This window comes from Zeus faber (genome assembly GCF_960531495.2).
Source record: "Zeus faber genome assembly, chromosome: 18".
Taxonomy (NCBI): Eukaryota; Metazoa; Chordata; class Actinopteri; order Zeiformes; family Zeidae; genus Zeus; species Zeus faber.
This window is the reverse complement of record NC_137210.1, coordinates 18154594-18172555: the sequence shown is the minus strand read 5'-3', so window position 1 is coordinate 18172555 and position 17962 is coordinate 18154594. Positions and strand designations below refer to the sequence as shown.

Here is a 17962-nt window from a genome sequence, read left to right as displayed (position 1 = left end):
AACAAGCCCGATCCATGGAGAGCCCACCTCGCAACCTATGCCGAGTTCAGACTACGTAATTTTCGCCTGATTTTCCACTCACCGACCAGTTTCTGGAGATCGCTGAGCAAAGCCCAAGATCGGAGGAAAATCATAGCGTGCTCCCGTGAGCGACGAGCCTGTGGTGTGAACTGCTCACAATATGATCTGACTGCTCATTGAGCTCTCGCTGATGGCGTGCAGACACTGGCGAGAGGTTTGATATCTGGTCGTGTCGGGATCGATTCGGGAGTGACGCAACAAGCTACAGCATATGAGAGCAGACATGGAATGAGGGGAAGGGGAGGAGTCGAGAAGGAGAGACAGAGATGAGAGTGCATGAAGCAGCATCCAAAAACACACAACATACCTTTTAGGCTTGGGCAATTGGACGAATACATCGACAACCGGCGATTGGCTCAGTCCATTGGCGTGTTTTTTTTTTTTTTTTTTTTTTTTTTGGGTGATTTCTGTCCTTTAATTTTGCTAATTGAATGACCTGTAAAGCGCAATACAAAGAGTGCGCGAATAGCGACTGGTATTCACACCCGGGTCGACCCGCTCATTTAATTTTCGCCTCTTGACCAGCGCGGTGCGACGCGCATTGAACTTCTGGACTTTGCCGCGCAAATAGATAGGAATGTCTGTGTATCATTCCATCATTTCATGTGCGATTTAGAATTAAAAATCAGATGTTAATGACTCCTTTCAGATGTTAATGACTCCTTGCCCTTGTGGGGGACCATGAATTGTTTTGAGTGTGGGGACCTCTCTGAGGGGACCGCAGCGGAGAGCCTCTAAGCTGCCGGGCTCCGAGCCACTCCAGCACCGCCCTAAGCCGGTCTCCAAACCTGAGGAGCGCCTCAGCTCTCCGCTGCCGAAGGACCGTTGCGCGGATGGATACTCCATGCTGCTTCGACTGTAATGTTGGGTCGTTCACGAGCGATCCGATTCTTTTGTGCAGCTCTTTTGTAGCAATGAAAGGGACAGTGTCTCGCTGGGTGGTGAGCCGTTATCCCCCCAAGTTTTTACAGTTTTATCTCGTTGTTTAAGTTGCTGTCTCCTCTACTGTTTTTCCCCCGCATCACACTGGAACCATGACACACTGGATTGAGTCATTGAGTGGATTGAGTGGACGTCGAACGTGACACACCGGGGGGGGGCATATCTCCTGACAAATGGTAAAGGCGTCAATCACCTATCTTTAGCGGGGTTACCCGCGTTAAAAAAAACCCCAAAAAAAAAACCTGGGTATACCCACAAATTTTGGCGTTAAAATGGTATTGCTTAAAGCTTGAGAAGTCGTACTTTGAATTATTTCTCTTCGCACTCATCCATCTCAGCCAGGCCAAGAGGAAAACTTCCACAGTTGTACAAAGGAAGATTTTCAGTCGGACACTGAAAACGGTTAACCCTTATTTTATTATTTATTAAAGGCAGCATAAAAACACAAGGTCATGTCTTCTAGGTTAGCCATATTCCGACATACCTTTATAACATCCTGTTCCAAAACTGGCTGTTTGTTTGTGGGAGGAGCCGCCCTCCAGAGGCCCTGAGTTCTGTGAGCCAATTGGGTTTGAGCACAAGTTCCGGGTTCTGGAAGCTTCACTCACATTTGATTTTAAAGGCATAATTTAAAAGTTATTTCCGACTTTTGTTGGCGTGTTCCGAGCTTGTGGGAGACATGAACACTGCACTGTTACGCTCTGGGACGCGGGGATTTTTTTGTTTCATGTAAACGTAGGAAAATAAAATAAAATAAATAAATACATCAGCAATAAAAACACACAATTTTTATTGGTTTTGTTTGGAGATCGTACGCCACACAATTACGCCTTTTGTTTTAAATAATTTTTCAACATTTTATTTTTATTTTTTTAAGAAAGAAACATTATTACAACAATTTTTTTTCTTAAATACTTACATTTCTATCGTCTGTGATTTCTTCACAGACAGTAACTCAGATTGGGGCGGTTGTTATTCTGAATATACTATACTATACTGAAAAGAATACCCCGTAGGGTTTGGCTGTAATGTGAATGTGTTGTTTCAGGACATGTTTTCTAAAATAGACAGCTCACAGAAAACTGGATTGTCTTGTTTTACAGTTAGTGTGTTAGTCGGCCCATCAGACACTCCAATGTATGTGCACAAGCACTGAAAAAGTGAGTTTTGCAAAATAGGCCCCCTTGAAGTTCAGCACCAATCTTTCTCCCCATGTCATTCCTTGTGGTCAAGTGTCTGAACTCTTTTATAGACAGTCATTATAGAGCAAAGGGCAGGATAGCAAACTTTTTAGCCACTTGTTAGCCACATGCTTCTTCCCAAAACAACATTCAGTCTGTCCAGCATCACAGAAAAAGTCGATGGCAGTTACGGTTTGTGGTATTCAACTCTGCAGAGGCATCCATCGAAGTCTCATTAGAAATAATCAATATTTGGTTTGCTGCAAACTGCTACTTTGTGATTGCGTTATCAGTCATGGCAAATGGACGGAGCAGCATCCACAAACACACAACATACCTATTTTACTTTTCTTCTGTAGGTTTTCAATATATTTCTTAATCAAATTCTGCTTTCAAATTATTATATTTTTATTTTATCTTTTTACAGTGATCAAGTATCTAATAATGGTATGGTATCTCGTCATATCCGGTGTCACTTATCGCGCATGTTTTTGTGACAAAACGTTCTTTGGAGACCCGACAGACTCGTCTGGGATTCCTCCTGGTGAAAGATGTTGTAATGAGCAGCGTGCGGTACAGTACAGCGATCGGACGACTTTGAAATTCATGTAGTGTGTCCTTGGTGTTAACGTCCAGTGCACTTAAGAAAGTGTACTGAAAGTGTGTAAGAAGTGTACTTAAGAAACAGTTGCCTACTTTTTTAGTCTGTGGTGATTGTGATTCTATTGATTGCACATTTTGGAAAGTACTGGGTAAAAAACACAGAGCTGACAGCCAGTGTGCTCAATGACTGACATGTTATTTAATCTCGGTGGCCATGACACAGCCTTATTTACTCTGCTGGCTGGGTGTCCTTCTGAGCCTTGAACTGAGCTTTAATACACACCATGTGGCTCAGCATTCTCACAAATCCCTGTTTTTCACCTCTGCCAGAGATCCCTGTCTTTTCACTTATCCCAATATGAAACCACTTATCCCTGTATCTGTGTTCTGAGCTATCTAAGAATGTCAGTCAAATTTCGGAGCGGGATTAAAAGCAGGCAAGAGTTCTCGCCTGTGAATTCCCTTTCAGTATCCGTGAAGTCACCGCGTGCGAGTTGAGGTCATGATCGTGGTAATTGCCCTAATGTATTTATCATCATATCTCCTCAGCGAGCGACGCCCACGGCCACGGCGCCCAACGCAGAGGGCCGCTTGAAGGAATCTCTCAGCCCCAGGAGGCCGGCGGTGCCCTCTCTTACTCCCAGGACGATGTCTTCAGGTTGAGTCTGGCCAAGGGGGTTTCCATGTCTCTGCCCTCCTCACCTCTCTTACCACGGCAGTCCTACTTGATGCCATTACGTTCCAGCAAGAGATCCCCAGGTACTGGCGCGCGCTCAACTCTCAGCTTAAGCATCCATAAATGACATGAATATTAATCATGATATAAATTGTATCTTTGTCTGTATTTATTTTTATTTAAGACATAAGTGAATAATAATAAGCATGTTTGATCTTTGACTTTTTCCTCCAAAAAGACCAATTTTCCCCTGAATATGCATTTTGGTGAGGAGAAAAATAAAACCTCAGCCCTGCAAACTCAGGAACCCTGGCTTGGGTTTTTATACTGGAAGTCGAGAGCCTTTAAACACACTGTACCTAATCTCCGAAAAAGCTGATATTCATTAAAAGAAATCCACCCAGGGGCCTAAGCTTCTGTACATATCAGTCTATGAACTTTTGAATCCCTGTAGGGGACAAGTAATAAGGTAAAACTAAACCGAAAACAATCAAAGGAGCTAAAGCAGGAAAAGAAAATGTGCATGTGTTGTTTGGATTTTCAACACTGTTCCACACCTTGTTCTTCTTCATACATTTTCCAAAACTTGCATTTTAGTTATTTCTGTTTTTTTATATACTGTATATATTTCTTATATTCCTAAATCAAACACACAGTTTTAAATAAAAGATCCATCGGCACATGTGGCTATTGTTGTCAAAGAACATAGTCCTTACATAAGCATTCTCTGAGGAAAAGTTGGCTTATTTGACTTCACAATGTAGACCGGCAGCACTCCAACATATGAAACATTTAATCTATTCCTTTCTATTAGCGGAGTGCTTTTATACTTTTCTGTGTATTGCTCTCATCTCGGAGGGACATCCTGTGAAAGTGAAGTTTCATGTCTGCCTTCAGGTGCTTTCGTGTCAGGTCTGAACTTCTGACGGTTTGTGAGGTTGACACTCCGTATCAGCCTCTAAGCTCCGCTGATGTTGCATTCAGCTGGGTCATCGCTGAAACATATCAAACCACTCTCCGTCCTTTAGAAAATGTGTGGAGTACAGGACTGTGTGGAAAACCAACAAGGATATTTGGACTTAGCCAGCATCCCAGTAGTCTGCATGTGTGCACTCTGTGCTTACATGAGTTTGTTTGTGTCACTTCACTTCACGTCCCTCTGTTTGATCAGCTTCTGTCAGGATGGTGGTCTTGACAATGGCACCACTTGTTTACACTTCATCGACTGTTAATGGCCGCGTGTTTACGCTAAATCAAATTCTCAGTCCTCACTGGCCATTACTTTGCCATGCTGCGAACGCATCTGTCAGCAGCTGTGTGGTGCACAGTCTTCAAAGCTCAGGACACCATTTTTTATATATATATATATATATATATATATATATATATATATATATATATATATATATATATATATATATATATAAAATTATTATTATTTTTTTCTTAATCTAGAATACAAGGCTCAGGTTGAAACAGGTCCAAAAACATAGCAAAAAGGACAGAAATCCTTTAAGTGGTCACTTTGGCCTACAGATCTGGGACTCATCTGTGGGCTATCTGGCCTTTGTTTAGGGCAGCTAGGGCTTTGATCTTGTCTTTACATTGAAAGGGGACCTATTATGTTATTATTACACACATGTTAATACAGGTCTCTGATATCCCAAAACATGTTGTTTTTTTTTTTTTGCTGAAAATACCACTCAGATTATGCACTCAAGCCATTGTGACGTGCCTCTAAGCCGGGACTGTTCCGAAACGGCCAGTTTCATTGTGTGTAGCTTTGATTGTGAATGAGCAGCCAAGCCCTTACTTCTGAGCCAACAGGGTGGTGAGCACAAGTTCCGGATCCTGTGAGCCAATGGGGTGTGAGCTTAACTCCGGGCTCCATTTTATTTACTCTGTAAACTTTCACTGACTTCACCTTATCAGTACATTAAATTCTGTTTCTGAACAAATTTGAGGTGAGAAATAAGCAATCCAGTGGCTGAATCTTTATTCATATTAGATCTGCAAGGGCCCAATTTAAAAGTTAGCTCCGACTTTGGTTGCCGCGCTCCAGGCTTGTAGGGGACACGGACACCGCACCGGAACTCTCGCACGCCAGAGTTTTTTGTATCATGCAAATTTACTCACAGCGATGACTTTGTCATAAGTTTACCTCATTATCTGACACTTGAACATCCCACATTGTAACATAATATATGTGACAGAAAATTAGGAAAAGCATAATGGGTCCCCTTTAAGAGGTGTTGATGTCTGGGGATAGGCGTACGCACCAAGGCATATGGCAAGTCTTCGTACATCTGCCGAGTTGTGCAAGTTGTTCATCTTGACTTGTTTAATTAGAATAAATTTTACTTTGTTATATTTCTTCATTTTTTGAGATTTGATTATTTTCATCTCAAGCGGTTCAACTTGACTGTATTGTATTTGAGTCTGTTGTGAAGTTTCTAATAGGAAGGACAATTTCACAGATTAGCATGGGGAATTTCCCCCATGAACCACAATGTTTACAGCAGGGACTCAGCTTACTTCAGCCTTTATTTAAAAACGAATTTGCTGTGCGCTTTTCTCCAAATCCTCCCACATTACATTCAATATCTAACATTGTGTGAGCAGAATAAAACTGTAAAGTTGCATGCTGCATGCGTGTTATTTGAAAAAGTGGCCAGTAATTGTAAGGACTCCCTACATATAGGATTTAAGTAATACCACATAGAAAGAATAAATGAATAGTATTTTTTTAAGAAAATAAATCGTCAAGCACAGGTATATGAGATCAATATCTTAATGCCATGTGAGTATTCTGGAGCATGGTCCCCCATCTGCTTAAGTCGTATTCAAGTTAGTACACCCTTTTTCACTCGCCTTAGGCAATATTGGGCTTTTCCATGATTGTTTTCAACCCATCCAAGACAGCACTGATGAAATGCACATTTACAATGACAGCGAGTGAGGGAGGCCCAGAGCGAGGGAGATGGAGGAGGGCACAGTTTGTGAAGGTGAAAAGGTCCCCCAGAGAGGAAAGAAGGAACACTCATTAAAGGCACATTCCCATGAGGGTGTTCTGAGGCAAAGAGGTAAGAAATGGACTGAGAGGATGGGATGTTCTCGAGGAGGAGGGTAGGGCTTTGGGGGGGATGGTCGACTCGAGGCAGTCTGTTTCGGCCGCCCTTTACAGGTAAGTGTTAAATCCCATAGGGGGAGAGTTCACACCTTCAGTTAATAAACACACAGACCAGGAAATGTCTCAGCTCCTCTACGAAAATAACACGGGCCATAACGCTGTGTTTTCTCCTGCTCTATTTTGCTAAACCATCAAAGCAACCAGTTGTCACACCAGTTTGGAACACATTTGTGTGGATTACTGTAGAGTTGAGTACATGTGAGATAAAATATAAATCCAATCACTCTGTATGTATCCTTTTTTGTAGATCATCTCATAAATGAACATAAATGCAAGATATAATGATTATTTATCTTCATCATAAGAAAATGGCGTAGAGTCCTCCTCACTCCTTAGAGTCACCCCTGCTTAATTGATGTTCAACTAGTCATACATACAACGCCCCCCACTCAATTTTTTTTTTTATCTTCCCGCTCACCCAACAACCCACGCTCACTTTTAGAGCAGGCGGTTTCTCAGATTGGGACCGTATTTTGTGGTTTGGCTTCATTTCCTGACAGATTGGGTAATCTACAGCATTGTGGAAGGCCCCAACTTAATGGGTATTCTTTTCATGAAAACTTCACAGGGGACAACAGAGAAACATTGAGTTAATTAGGAGCGTGACGGATGCCTGAGCCACAAAGGCCTGGTGCCTTTGGCTGCCATAACTTTGATCGGCTAAGCCCAGAGCTTAACCATGAAACGCGGTACCCTGACATGTGTTGAACAGGGCCCAGGCTTTGCAGTCTAACTGTTTACAGGTCCACAAAAAAAGGCCCCGGGGAAGGCATTTATTACAAGAATGCCAACTATATGGCCCCGGATGACATGTTCCGTCTAAGCCCGGGTCAGGGATTAACATATTTGTTTTAAAACCTCCAAATCAAAATGCGTGTTAAAACCTTGCTCAGAATTTTCATTGGCACTAACCTCAAGTCACTTTTTTCAGAAAGTTCTTCTGCTTACCTTGTACGACAGTCCTCCTGGGCAACTCCACAGTGACCTCCTCTGGTCACAATTGTTCACTGTGATACGAGCGTGCTTCATAGCATCTGTTGTCCTCAAGGTTGCACTGCTCAGCTGTGGATTTTGCCTCCTTAATGAAAACTTTGACGTTGATGTTGACAAGGTCCATTCGGCGGCACTCCTCTCTCTAACAATGCACATACTTACAATCACCTCGCCTTCTTTAAATTGAGAGTCCACCTGCCATTACTTTCAGTCCAAAAAGCATGCCCTGTTTGTGATTTTTCTACTAAGGGGGTACATAAAGGCGGATACAGCTTAGTGTTATTTAGATGGATGAACATTCTCAAGTCACGTAGACAGCATTAGTTCCACACTTTGCCTCATTGTCCACTTTCAAGGGAGCATAAAACGGCAATTCATGATATTTATTGCTATCATGGGCAGCCTATCATTTTAACTGTTATGTAAGAAATGACGCATGGGACTAGTGGGTTTCCAGTATGTAGTTTTGCACGAAAATCTTTTCAAATTGTATGCTTTAATAAGATGCGTGGCGGTGCTTGACTCTTTTTCTCAAAGGCTATTTCAATATATAGTAGCTATCAGCCAGGTGGATGGAGATCGGTGAGGGAAAGCACAGGTCACTACTCTGGACTGATATCTGTATCAGAGGATTTGAAAATGCCCCGTATATTTCACTTTGGGTTTCCAGACATGGAGGTGACCCTGCTGCAAATGGTGCAACACATCATTCAGGGGTAAAATCCTGGATATCTCAATGTAGTCATCCATTCTCAACCCCACTACTGGCTTACCACTAATGTCCTCCAGACTTGAGTTAGTCAGATCCAGATGTGTTTGCAAGTGTTGGGGCTGAGCAATATGGAATAAGAAGAAGAGGAAAAGAAGAAGAAATAAACCGGGGCACCAGCGTACATGGGGAGGACATGCAAACTCCACACAGAAGGGCCCCAGTCAGGCCCTAACCCAGAACCTTCTTGTTAAGCCACTGAGCCACCATTCAACTACATTTTTAATTGGCGGTGTAGACAATATCAATATATATCACAATATGCGTTCGGGTTGGGCGATACATCAAAATATTCCTACCGGCCACCATCAGTCCAACAACCGGCGATCGCTGATATATTCACGCCGGTGGGTGCGCGGCACGTGCAGTGCCTACGGGTGGTGGGGCCGCTCAGGTGGAACAAGGTAGACGACTTAAACTTTGTGGCCACCATTTTTGTGACCGCTTCAGCATAGATGTAAAATCTAAACATGGTCCGTAGAGAGACAACCTGCCTAGTGCTTGTAGTGGGCTGATACTCACCGGTATACGCAGTACTGGCACTACGTTTTACTCTTTGGTGTACCGAGACTTTTTTCTTGTGTCCCGACTACTTCTTACAAGCTGCCGTTACTCTGTTCTGCCCTCTCAGGTGGACATATTACACAATATATGATATATATTATAAATATGTCATTTTTTTATTGAGTCGGAGCACACTTTTTCTTGAAATTATTAGGACGCAAAAGCTACAAGCTCTGGCTAACCTTACCAAATTGTCCCGGTTTTAACACAATTAAAATGATGGTAATAATTCTAAACTTGTTAATCCTGCGTACATAGACTTTATCATGTTCTGTCCCACTCATTGCCTAACCCTGCTTTGAATTGTGCATTCTTTGTTTTGCACATTCTTTGAATTGCGCATACTTTGTATAGCACTTTACAGGTTAATTATTTGCCAAATTCTCAAAGAGGCAGGCCATTTAATTAGCAAAATGAAAGGACAAAAATTGTTAAAAAAAAAAAAAAAAAAAAAAACGGCCAAAAAAAACTGCTGATTGCAGATATGTTCATCCAGTCGCCCAAGCCCTATATTTAACTGTGTATATAGTAGTTTTTTAAATGAAAGCTTGTTTTCAAATTAAATCAAAACACATCTTATTAGAAAGTCACTTGCTACACTCAAGTTTTTAGCTAATTGTTCTCTGTTTTATATTAACTGAGGCCAGACCAGTTGAGAACCATATTGCTCAGCCTTATCTGGTAGATAATCTCTCCCTGACAGTGGACTGACACCACAGCCGTCTGGGTGCTCGTCTCCTCTTAATTGCTCTACTTTGTGTCTTCTGTCACAGAAGAGTCCGACTGTTTTTTAGGTGGCATCCATAGGGCTGGCCGGTTATTTTATAACCGGGTAATCGACGGTCATCCACACACACGGAAAAAAATGTCAATCGCCAGTAGTTAATGTTTTTCTAAAATGCATAAAACAATCCTTGTTGTTTTTTTTTAATCTCCCTTTTGCAGTACACTATGTAATAATAATAACAATATTAATATTCATAACAATAGCCTAACAATAATAATAATAATAATAATAGCCTAATAATAATTAAAACAATATTTAGGCTCCTACTACTACTACTAATAATAATAATAATAATAATGCATCCAAACAGGTTTTTAGCACCGCTGGAAACATAGTCACACCCCCAACTCATGCCTCACACTGTAGAATGTAAACATGCCCGTCTTCTTGGCACGGAACCTCGACAAAGTCAACTGAAAATCAAACGGACCAGACATTTTATTTAATTTATTTTTTTGTTTGCGTGTTTGTTTATTTAACCGGGACAAGTAGAATAAACTGACCTGTCCCAGAAAAGCCCATTTTGGCCTAATCCCTTCAGGCAATGCTGATCTCTTTCATTTAGTTTTATTTATTTATCTCTACCGTACTTAAATGTTATGTTGTTTCACATTTAATATCTGAGAATGTTAGGAAAGCCTATTTCATTTTATTTGACCTAATTCGACCGTCTCAGTCAGAAAGACGCCCTGGAGAAGGCAATGCCTGGTCTGTTTTATTTTGTTTTAGCATACAGTAGGCTTCTTTGTCAAGCACTGTAAAAAAAAAAAAAAAAAAAAAGTTATATATATATATATTTGATTTACTCCAAAACATTTGGAAATGTTAAATCTTTGTTCCGTTTAAAGAAACAAGTGTTGTTAATTATTGTGACAGACTTGGGGGCGCGGTCGAGCCGGTGCCGGGAGGCGAAGGGAAGTCAGCGTGGTAGACGGACGCTCCCCGCTTCAGCATCCGCTGCGTCTAGCTGAGCTGACTGTCTGTTTGTCTTTTATTGGACAACCGACGGGCGACCGACGGGCAGGGATGGTGAGGGTGCGCTCTTAAATCGAACGTTCCACGACTGCCAGCGGGAAAAGGCTGTTTCTGTTTCCGTGTTTGCTTTATTCTATCATTTATTGTTACCTCCGCACTGGAGCGCTTCATGTGGACCTGGCCCAAATAAAACCTGGTGTGCCGGCAAACCTCCAACCAAACCCTGCGACGATCGATCGGCAGCGAATATTTCATGACCGGCCCAGCCCTAGGCATCCATGAGAAAAGCAGAGCTCTTCCTCAGCTATCTGATGGGATAAAAGGCCACCACCTCAGTGCCAATTTGGTTGATAAAAAACAAACAAACAAAAAAAAAAACTCACCAGGACCATCAGCAGCCAGAGAAGATGGAGATATCACAAATGTTTTTTCTAATACTACAATTGGTTGACTGTCATCTCCTTATAATAATGCAATGTCATTGGGAAGATGACTCACTGGTTGGAAATGTTTATTGATGTGCCAGGGACATGGTTTCTGGACCAAAATATCATAATAAGTAATAATTGGATTTTTAGTAGTACAGCAATCTCTGTAGGACGATTGATTTGGCAGGGCAGAAAAGAATAAATTAATACCAAATATTGGCATTCCCTTCTTAACGGTAGCTTGTCAGGAAATTAACAGGGGAGGCGGTGCCAGAAGGATGCAGACTGATTTGAACCCAGAACTTTGAGAAAGTCATGTCATGCCTGGCGGGTTTTGATAAAGCACTAATAGTTGTTTTATTTTTTTTCTTGACTGCGCGTTATAATTAAAGTGTAGTCATTAACAGAATTGAGATTTCCAAGGACGGTTTCCGCTTGAACTGCAACAACCTCCGCTATCTGACAATGAATGTATCACGGTAGGATGTGATAGGAATCTTCTCATCACCCTTTGACTTTAATTTCCTTGCGTGTTTTGTACAAATTGACTTAGTAAAATTGCCCTCTAATATTTCCCTGTCATTGGGACAGCTTCCCTTCCAAACTAGGGGTCATCTCCTTTAAGGGTGTGTTGATCAGTCCTCCACCAGATTTTCTCTACAGTAGAGCTCATTTGTCCGTTCTGTTGAGGAGATCGGTCTCCACAGGTAGCTGCAGCTTCCTTGAGCTGTTCCTGCTCCTTTAGTTACCTCGAGGATTTTTGGCAGTAACCAGACGGCTTCTGGGTGGATATTGATGCGTTTCTGGGAGCTGAGCTATAAAACATCTTTGGGTGCTGCAGAGGAGCCTTGGTGCTCTGATCGGCTCCTCCGGTTTAAAAAAAAAAAAAAAAAAAAAAAAAAAGTTAAATGCAGCTCCCCGCTTTGCTGCACCTGTTTTGGCTCCTTATCACATGATATTCTCTCTTTCATCCCCAGTGAAGTTTCATCTCACCCACTACCACAGAGAGGAACTCAAGAGTACAACTGTCTCGACCTGGTCCCGATGCTGTGCTTCAATAGCTTCCATAGACTCAAATAGAGTGTTATTGTTCTGTATTGTATTGGAAAGCGAATGGCTGGGGGAAAACGATATTGAACCTTGTTGAGGTCGGGGTTATCTTTATCAAAATGCATGAGCATACTCTTAATGGAGACCAGGGCATAATTCATACCAGTGAATGAAATGTTTGAAACTTGTCATGACTAAAAATATATAATGTTGAAGGGATTGCCACACAGTCAGTGGGTTTACATGCGCTTGAATAAGCCGATCACAATCTGGCTGAGGCAATATTCCAAATATTGCAACTGTCGTGTCAACCGGACCTAGTGGGATTATCTTCATCGAGCTAAACTCGCAAGCAAGCATGACTCGATTAACCAACCTGGATTTCTCATCACTCATTCAGTTTATTGTGGCATGTAAACACTTTATGCCAAATATGATTGCGTATTCAAACTGCGAGAGACCGATATCGATGGCTCTGTAGAGGTACTATTTTTTTCCTCCCCCTTACAGAAGGGCAGGATTTATTATTGAGAAGTAAAGAGTATCTACACAAATAATCCAGTTTTTACAAAATAAATTTGAATAGCGACGGAGAGCAAAGTAAAGTTAGTTAGTAAAAATATGTGGGCAATAGCTGTTGAAGCACTTATGAAAGTGTTTAAATTCTGTCTTAAAGGGGACCTACAATCAAAAACTTTTTCACTGCTTAAGCACATACAGTGCATCTGGGTCTCTGATGGGCCTACTAACACAGAAACTGCAATAAGGCAGCCCAGTCAGTTATTTTTTTACATGTTTTCTGCCCTGGTCAGAACATATTAACTATTAACTTGTTGAAAAGAAGCATAAAAGGTAAAAAACCATGCCAGTGTATACAGTCTAAAATAAAACCTTAACGTTGAACAATGTATTTAATGGGCTGCACTGAGCTTGCACTAAATTACAGTGCTTATTTAATTTGCCGAGCTGCACTTTGATTATGAAGTTGAAACTTTTTGCAACAATATATTATAAATGTAGAATAAATTCTCAGAACAAAAGCCGGGGAATTGCTGAAGTGGTTCCCCCCGCTGCCTCATAGATAGGACACAATGTCTTGATGAAAGGTTTGTATGTGAAGGAGCCCATCAGTTTGAAGAATGCGGAAGAAACTGATTAGTTCCCAAGTGATCGTTCTGGACATCGTCGCGTGTCAGAGCGATCTGTATGTGTGTCCATGTTCTCTGAGCTCTCTGGCAGCTCACGTGACGCTGGCTCCTGCGTCTCAGCGGTGTCCAGTTTGAGCAGGTTTCTTCAGCAGTCCCATATCGCATGGCTGCCTCTCCCAAGGGATTCCTCCGCTGCGGTACATGCCTTTCTTTTCTCACTTCTCTTTTTCCACTACACTCATGTCACTGTCTCCTCACCCTTTCTCCCAGTCTTCTGAGCCATGTGCTCCCCTTCTACGACCTTTTCTACTCGTCTCCCTCTCCTCGTCTCCCCTCTCCTTTCCTCACTTTTTTTTATTTTTTTCTCCTCTCATTCTCAGCCTGGATGTCCTGGTGCTTGTCCTGTAACATGCTGTTTAAAACCAACTTTTGATTTTGAGCCTGTATATGGAAATACACTTATTTGTTATCCATAGACGAATGGCTGCTGAATCATCTGATGTTTTTAAAAAAGCAAATTCCAGATACTAATCATAATTATTGTATAATGAGTATATCTGGAATAGCAGGTTCAAGCCAGGAAATACATATAGGACCTTTAATCAAGGATCTGTTATTTTGTAGGTAATCAGAATCAGAATAGTCTTTATTGCCAAGTAAGTTTACACGAACAAGGAATATGTCTTGGTGTTCGGTGCATACATGAAACATAAATGTAAAACAATAAGTAAAATACGAGTGAAATTTATATGAATATGTCAAATAAGGTTGTTTTTTCAATTTTTTTTAATGACAGGAAAGTCAAACTTTCCTTGTTCCTACTGCTGGCGACTCTACAACAATGAATCCTAAACAATTGTCCACACCATTGTTTTAGTGTTGTGGACTACCGCAACACTTACCGCTACATCTCTCTGTCCCGTTTCTAATGGATTCAATTTTTTTTCTGCTCGCTTGTACTTGATTTGATGAGCTCGGGGGGGACTTCACACTGGGAGAATTTCTCTCTGTCTATTTCTTATACCTCATGCATTTTAATTTGAAGTGATTGGATCTGAGAAAAGGTGTTTTTTCCTTTCCGTTCTCTTGACGGCTGGGAGACATGATATCATTCATCATAACATGACGTTGGGTCCCTTTTTCACTTTTAAAGTGAACAGGATGCTTATAAAAACGAAACAAGGCCTTGCCCAGTGTGCCTATGAATATGCGCAAGGGAAGAAAAAGATGTGCACAAAAGCATGGATTTGCATTCTGGATTGCATCGCTGCAGTCCAAGAAAATGTATTGTTCACCTCTGCTCCGCACTCTTTGTCCTTCAAGAGCCTCACACCCCTGACAACCTCCCGCTCCGCAGGCTTTTTCATGCTTATTAAAGATTGGAATTGCTCATTCGCCTCGTCTTAAGTGCAGAATGGCAGAGGCGTAATGGCACTCTCCAGGGGCGTGCAACCATTGATAAAGGCTTCGGGGTAAACATGAAAGCCTGTTAAATCGGGAGATGAGCTTTTGGATGGAAAATAAACTCCTTTATGCTCTGTTTTTCACATCCCTTTGTCCACTCAGTGTGGCTGGGGGACAAAATTAATATTCTCTAAATCATTAGGCTTGACAACAGGCTTTAAATGCCCCCTGATATCTAGTCACATGATTATTTTGTGTGTAGGTCCTGTATAAATTCCTCTTAGCACTTTTTGTGTGCTAAGAGGCACTGTTTCTGAGCTTTCACATATGGATTACCCGGACTGGGCCCCCTGTTGCTTGGAGATTTAAAAAAAAAACAAAAAAACTTGCCATCGAATAAAACATAAGCGAGAGTGAAATTGTTCCGAGATGCTTGCCTGAACCAAATGGGGCTCTCATACAGCCCTCTTTCTTTCTCTGTAGAGACAATTTAATGAGATCCGTGTGACTCCTGGCAAATCTTCCTGACCATCCACAGATGAATGTAGGTTTTCAGGACGGACTAGTCGGCCGTGTCTTCCAGAGAACAGGCCAACTTGGCCGGCTGGCTTAATAGTTGGCTCAACCTTTCCTCTTCAGTATTGAACCCATCCATCCATCAGACATGGGACATCAGATAGGTTCATAGTCAGACCACAGCAGCTCACAGCTGTTTGATAGAGATCCAGCCCTTAGATGCTTGGGATTTTTAGAAATGCATTTCTGGCACTGAACCTCTTCAGTTCATCTAATAGACTAAGGTGTTGGGAATTGGAGGTTTACTTCAAGGGCTCATCCAGGCTAGACAAGATCCCATTTTAAGTAGAATGTACAAAGTCCTCTTTTGTCCATGTTGATACTGTAAGATGAGCAAGCTGCTAACCATGTGTCACAACACTATAAACCTTGTTACAATAAAAGCACAGCCTTTTGCTATGCATTTCAAGTCGCTTATCCATAGGTGGCAGTGTGCATCAAGCTGAGCTTGACTTTGTGCCTTGTTTGTAACAATGACATTTCCAGATCAGTGCCTTTTACAGTGCTGCTGTAACAATACCGCTTCCCTCCATTGACCGACCGCACTCACCCCTGTGTCCCACTAATATCTCTGGCCAATATCACAGCTGTGGGCTGCGGAATTGTTCCACGAGACTCAGAAGAGGTTTGGGGGGTTGGGGGGGTCTAGGATGTGGTAATGGGAAATGTCTATCTCTCCTCTCCCATCTAATCTTTGTGTTATGGCTGGGGTTACACATAGAGTCATCTGATTACATGAGAAAAGAGGAGGGTTGGATCGAGTTACCCTGGTTCAGGCGAGAGCAGCAAGGCACACTGGTGTGGCGCTATCTAGAATTATGGATCTCCATACACCACCTATTTTTAGATTATTTTCCACGGTTGCAGCATGTTTTGTTTTTTTTTCTTTTCCATGACTCCAGAATGCTTTCACTTCTGACCAGAAATAATAGACTATAAACTTCAGACATCGACAAGTTTTGCTCGCTGTAGTGATATTGGTTAGGTGGTTTGTTATTTAGTCTGTTGTCCTTGCCTTCTTTCAGTTTATATTTCTAAATACTTTGTTCCTCCAAGTTAGACCTTCCTTGCCTTTCGCTCGCTTTAGGAAAGGAGACGGTTACAGAATAGCTTATTGACAACAGGGCTCTCGGAAGGAAAGTGGAAGGCAGATGAGAGGTGCTTGCGCCCCAATTTGCCTTCAAATGTTAGAATGGACACATACTCACACATACAAATGTTAACAAGCTCCATCGTCGTGGCTTGAGCGAGGTGAGGATGTCGGCTGTTTAGGCAGCGTGTTGGGCTAGTGCTTAATGTGGAGCAGTGGGATTGTTCTCATCCTGCCAAGAAAGGCGCGTAGCCCACAAACACAGAGCTGCTCACCAAACAGAGACAGCGTTCTGTCCCAGATACATCACCAGACTTGTACCACAACTCCTGGATCTTGAACTCCCCCTCTGCTCTCCTTGTGCAAATAAGGGAACAAACTTAGAAAGGAAATGCAGCACAAAGATGGACATATTTAAAGTTTTCTATCAGGCTAATGGCAAATTCTTTCTGCTGTGTTTTTTAGTTGGTAGCTCACTAGCAGATGGCAAACCATAGAGCCAGTACTCTACTACAGCTAGAAAAGCAGAGGGAGTTGTCTGGGACTCCTCTGTGTTTTCAAGCATACAGGAGCTGCAGATCGCCACACAAACCATGCGGCGAGGACGCTACCGCATCTCATCTCCAAACCCATCTGGAACACGTTAATCCAGCAAGTCTCTCCGTCTGTGCCTCTCTTTCTTTTATTCTCATTATCTCACGGCTCTTTCACTCTCTCTCTCTTTCTCTCCCTCCTGTCTCGCTTTCTCTCCATATCGATATCTGCGGCTGGTGCTGGCAGGACCAATAAGGAAGCCAAAGTATGTGGAGAGTCCTCGCGTTCCCTCAGACGCCATCGTCTCAGCGCTGAGGAAGGTGGCCGATAACAAGGATTCAACCCACAATGGTGAGTCGTGTGTGTGTGTGTGTGTGTGTGTGTGTGTGTGTGTGTGTGTGTGTGTGTGTGTGTGTGTGTGTGTGTGTGTGTGTGTGTGTGTGTGTGTGTGTGTGTGTGTGTGTGTGTGTGTGTGTGTGTGTGTGTGTGCGCACCTTGCTGAGAGAGAGTTTCCTTTGAGTAGAACCTCCGCTTCTGGAATTCAAAATTTCACCCTCGTCCTTTGACCCGGCACCCCAGCTGTGTGTGTCCTGTGTGTTACAGATGGTTAATGTTTTGTTTCCACAGGGTCAGATTCAGGTCTCTGTTGTTTAAGGAGTGCCGACTGTATGAGCCCTATATGTAAATCCCTATGTATGTGAGCTCTGTTTTAACATGCTGCGTGTCACACAAACACAAGACAGAGTTGGAGTTTATTTTTAAGTGTCTGTTTAGATTACAGAAGAGTCCGTCTTCCACCGCACGGGATTGCGTTGTCACACAAAGGGGCTGGCGATGTTTGTTACAAATACACGGATGTGAGAGAGGTAGAGACTGAGCAGATCTCTCTATAACAAGTTTAGGTCCTTATTCTTTGTGTATGCATGTGTGTGTGCCTGTCCACAGGCTTGCTTTTTGTGTTATTGTAGGCT

The 17962-nt window shown here is 42.3% G+C and overlaps 1 protein-coding gene across 1 annotated transcript in view; it reads left to right on the top strand.

The window, feature by feature from the left end:
• The window catches only part of tanc1b (tetratricopeptide repeat, ankyrin repeat and coiled-coil containing 1b), a 142004-nt gene that overhangs the window by 38681 nt on the left and 85361 nt on the right, over positions 1–17962 (top strand). Inside the window, exons 3-4 of the mRNA XM_080019347.1 lie at positions 3357–3566; positions 17238–17342. Coding sequence (XP_079875473.1) covers positions 3357–3566; positions 17238–17342 — 315 coding nt within the window. The remainder of the gene's footprint in view (positions 1–3356; positions 3567–17237; positions 17343–17962) is intronic.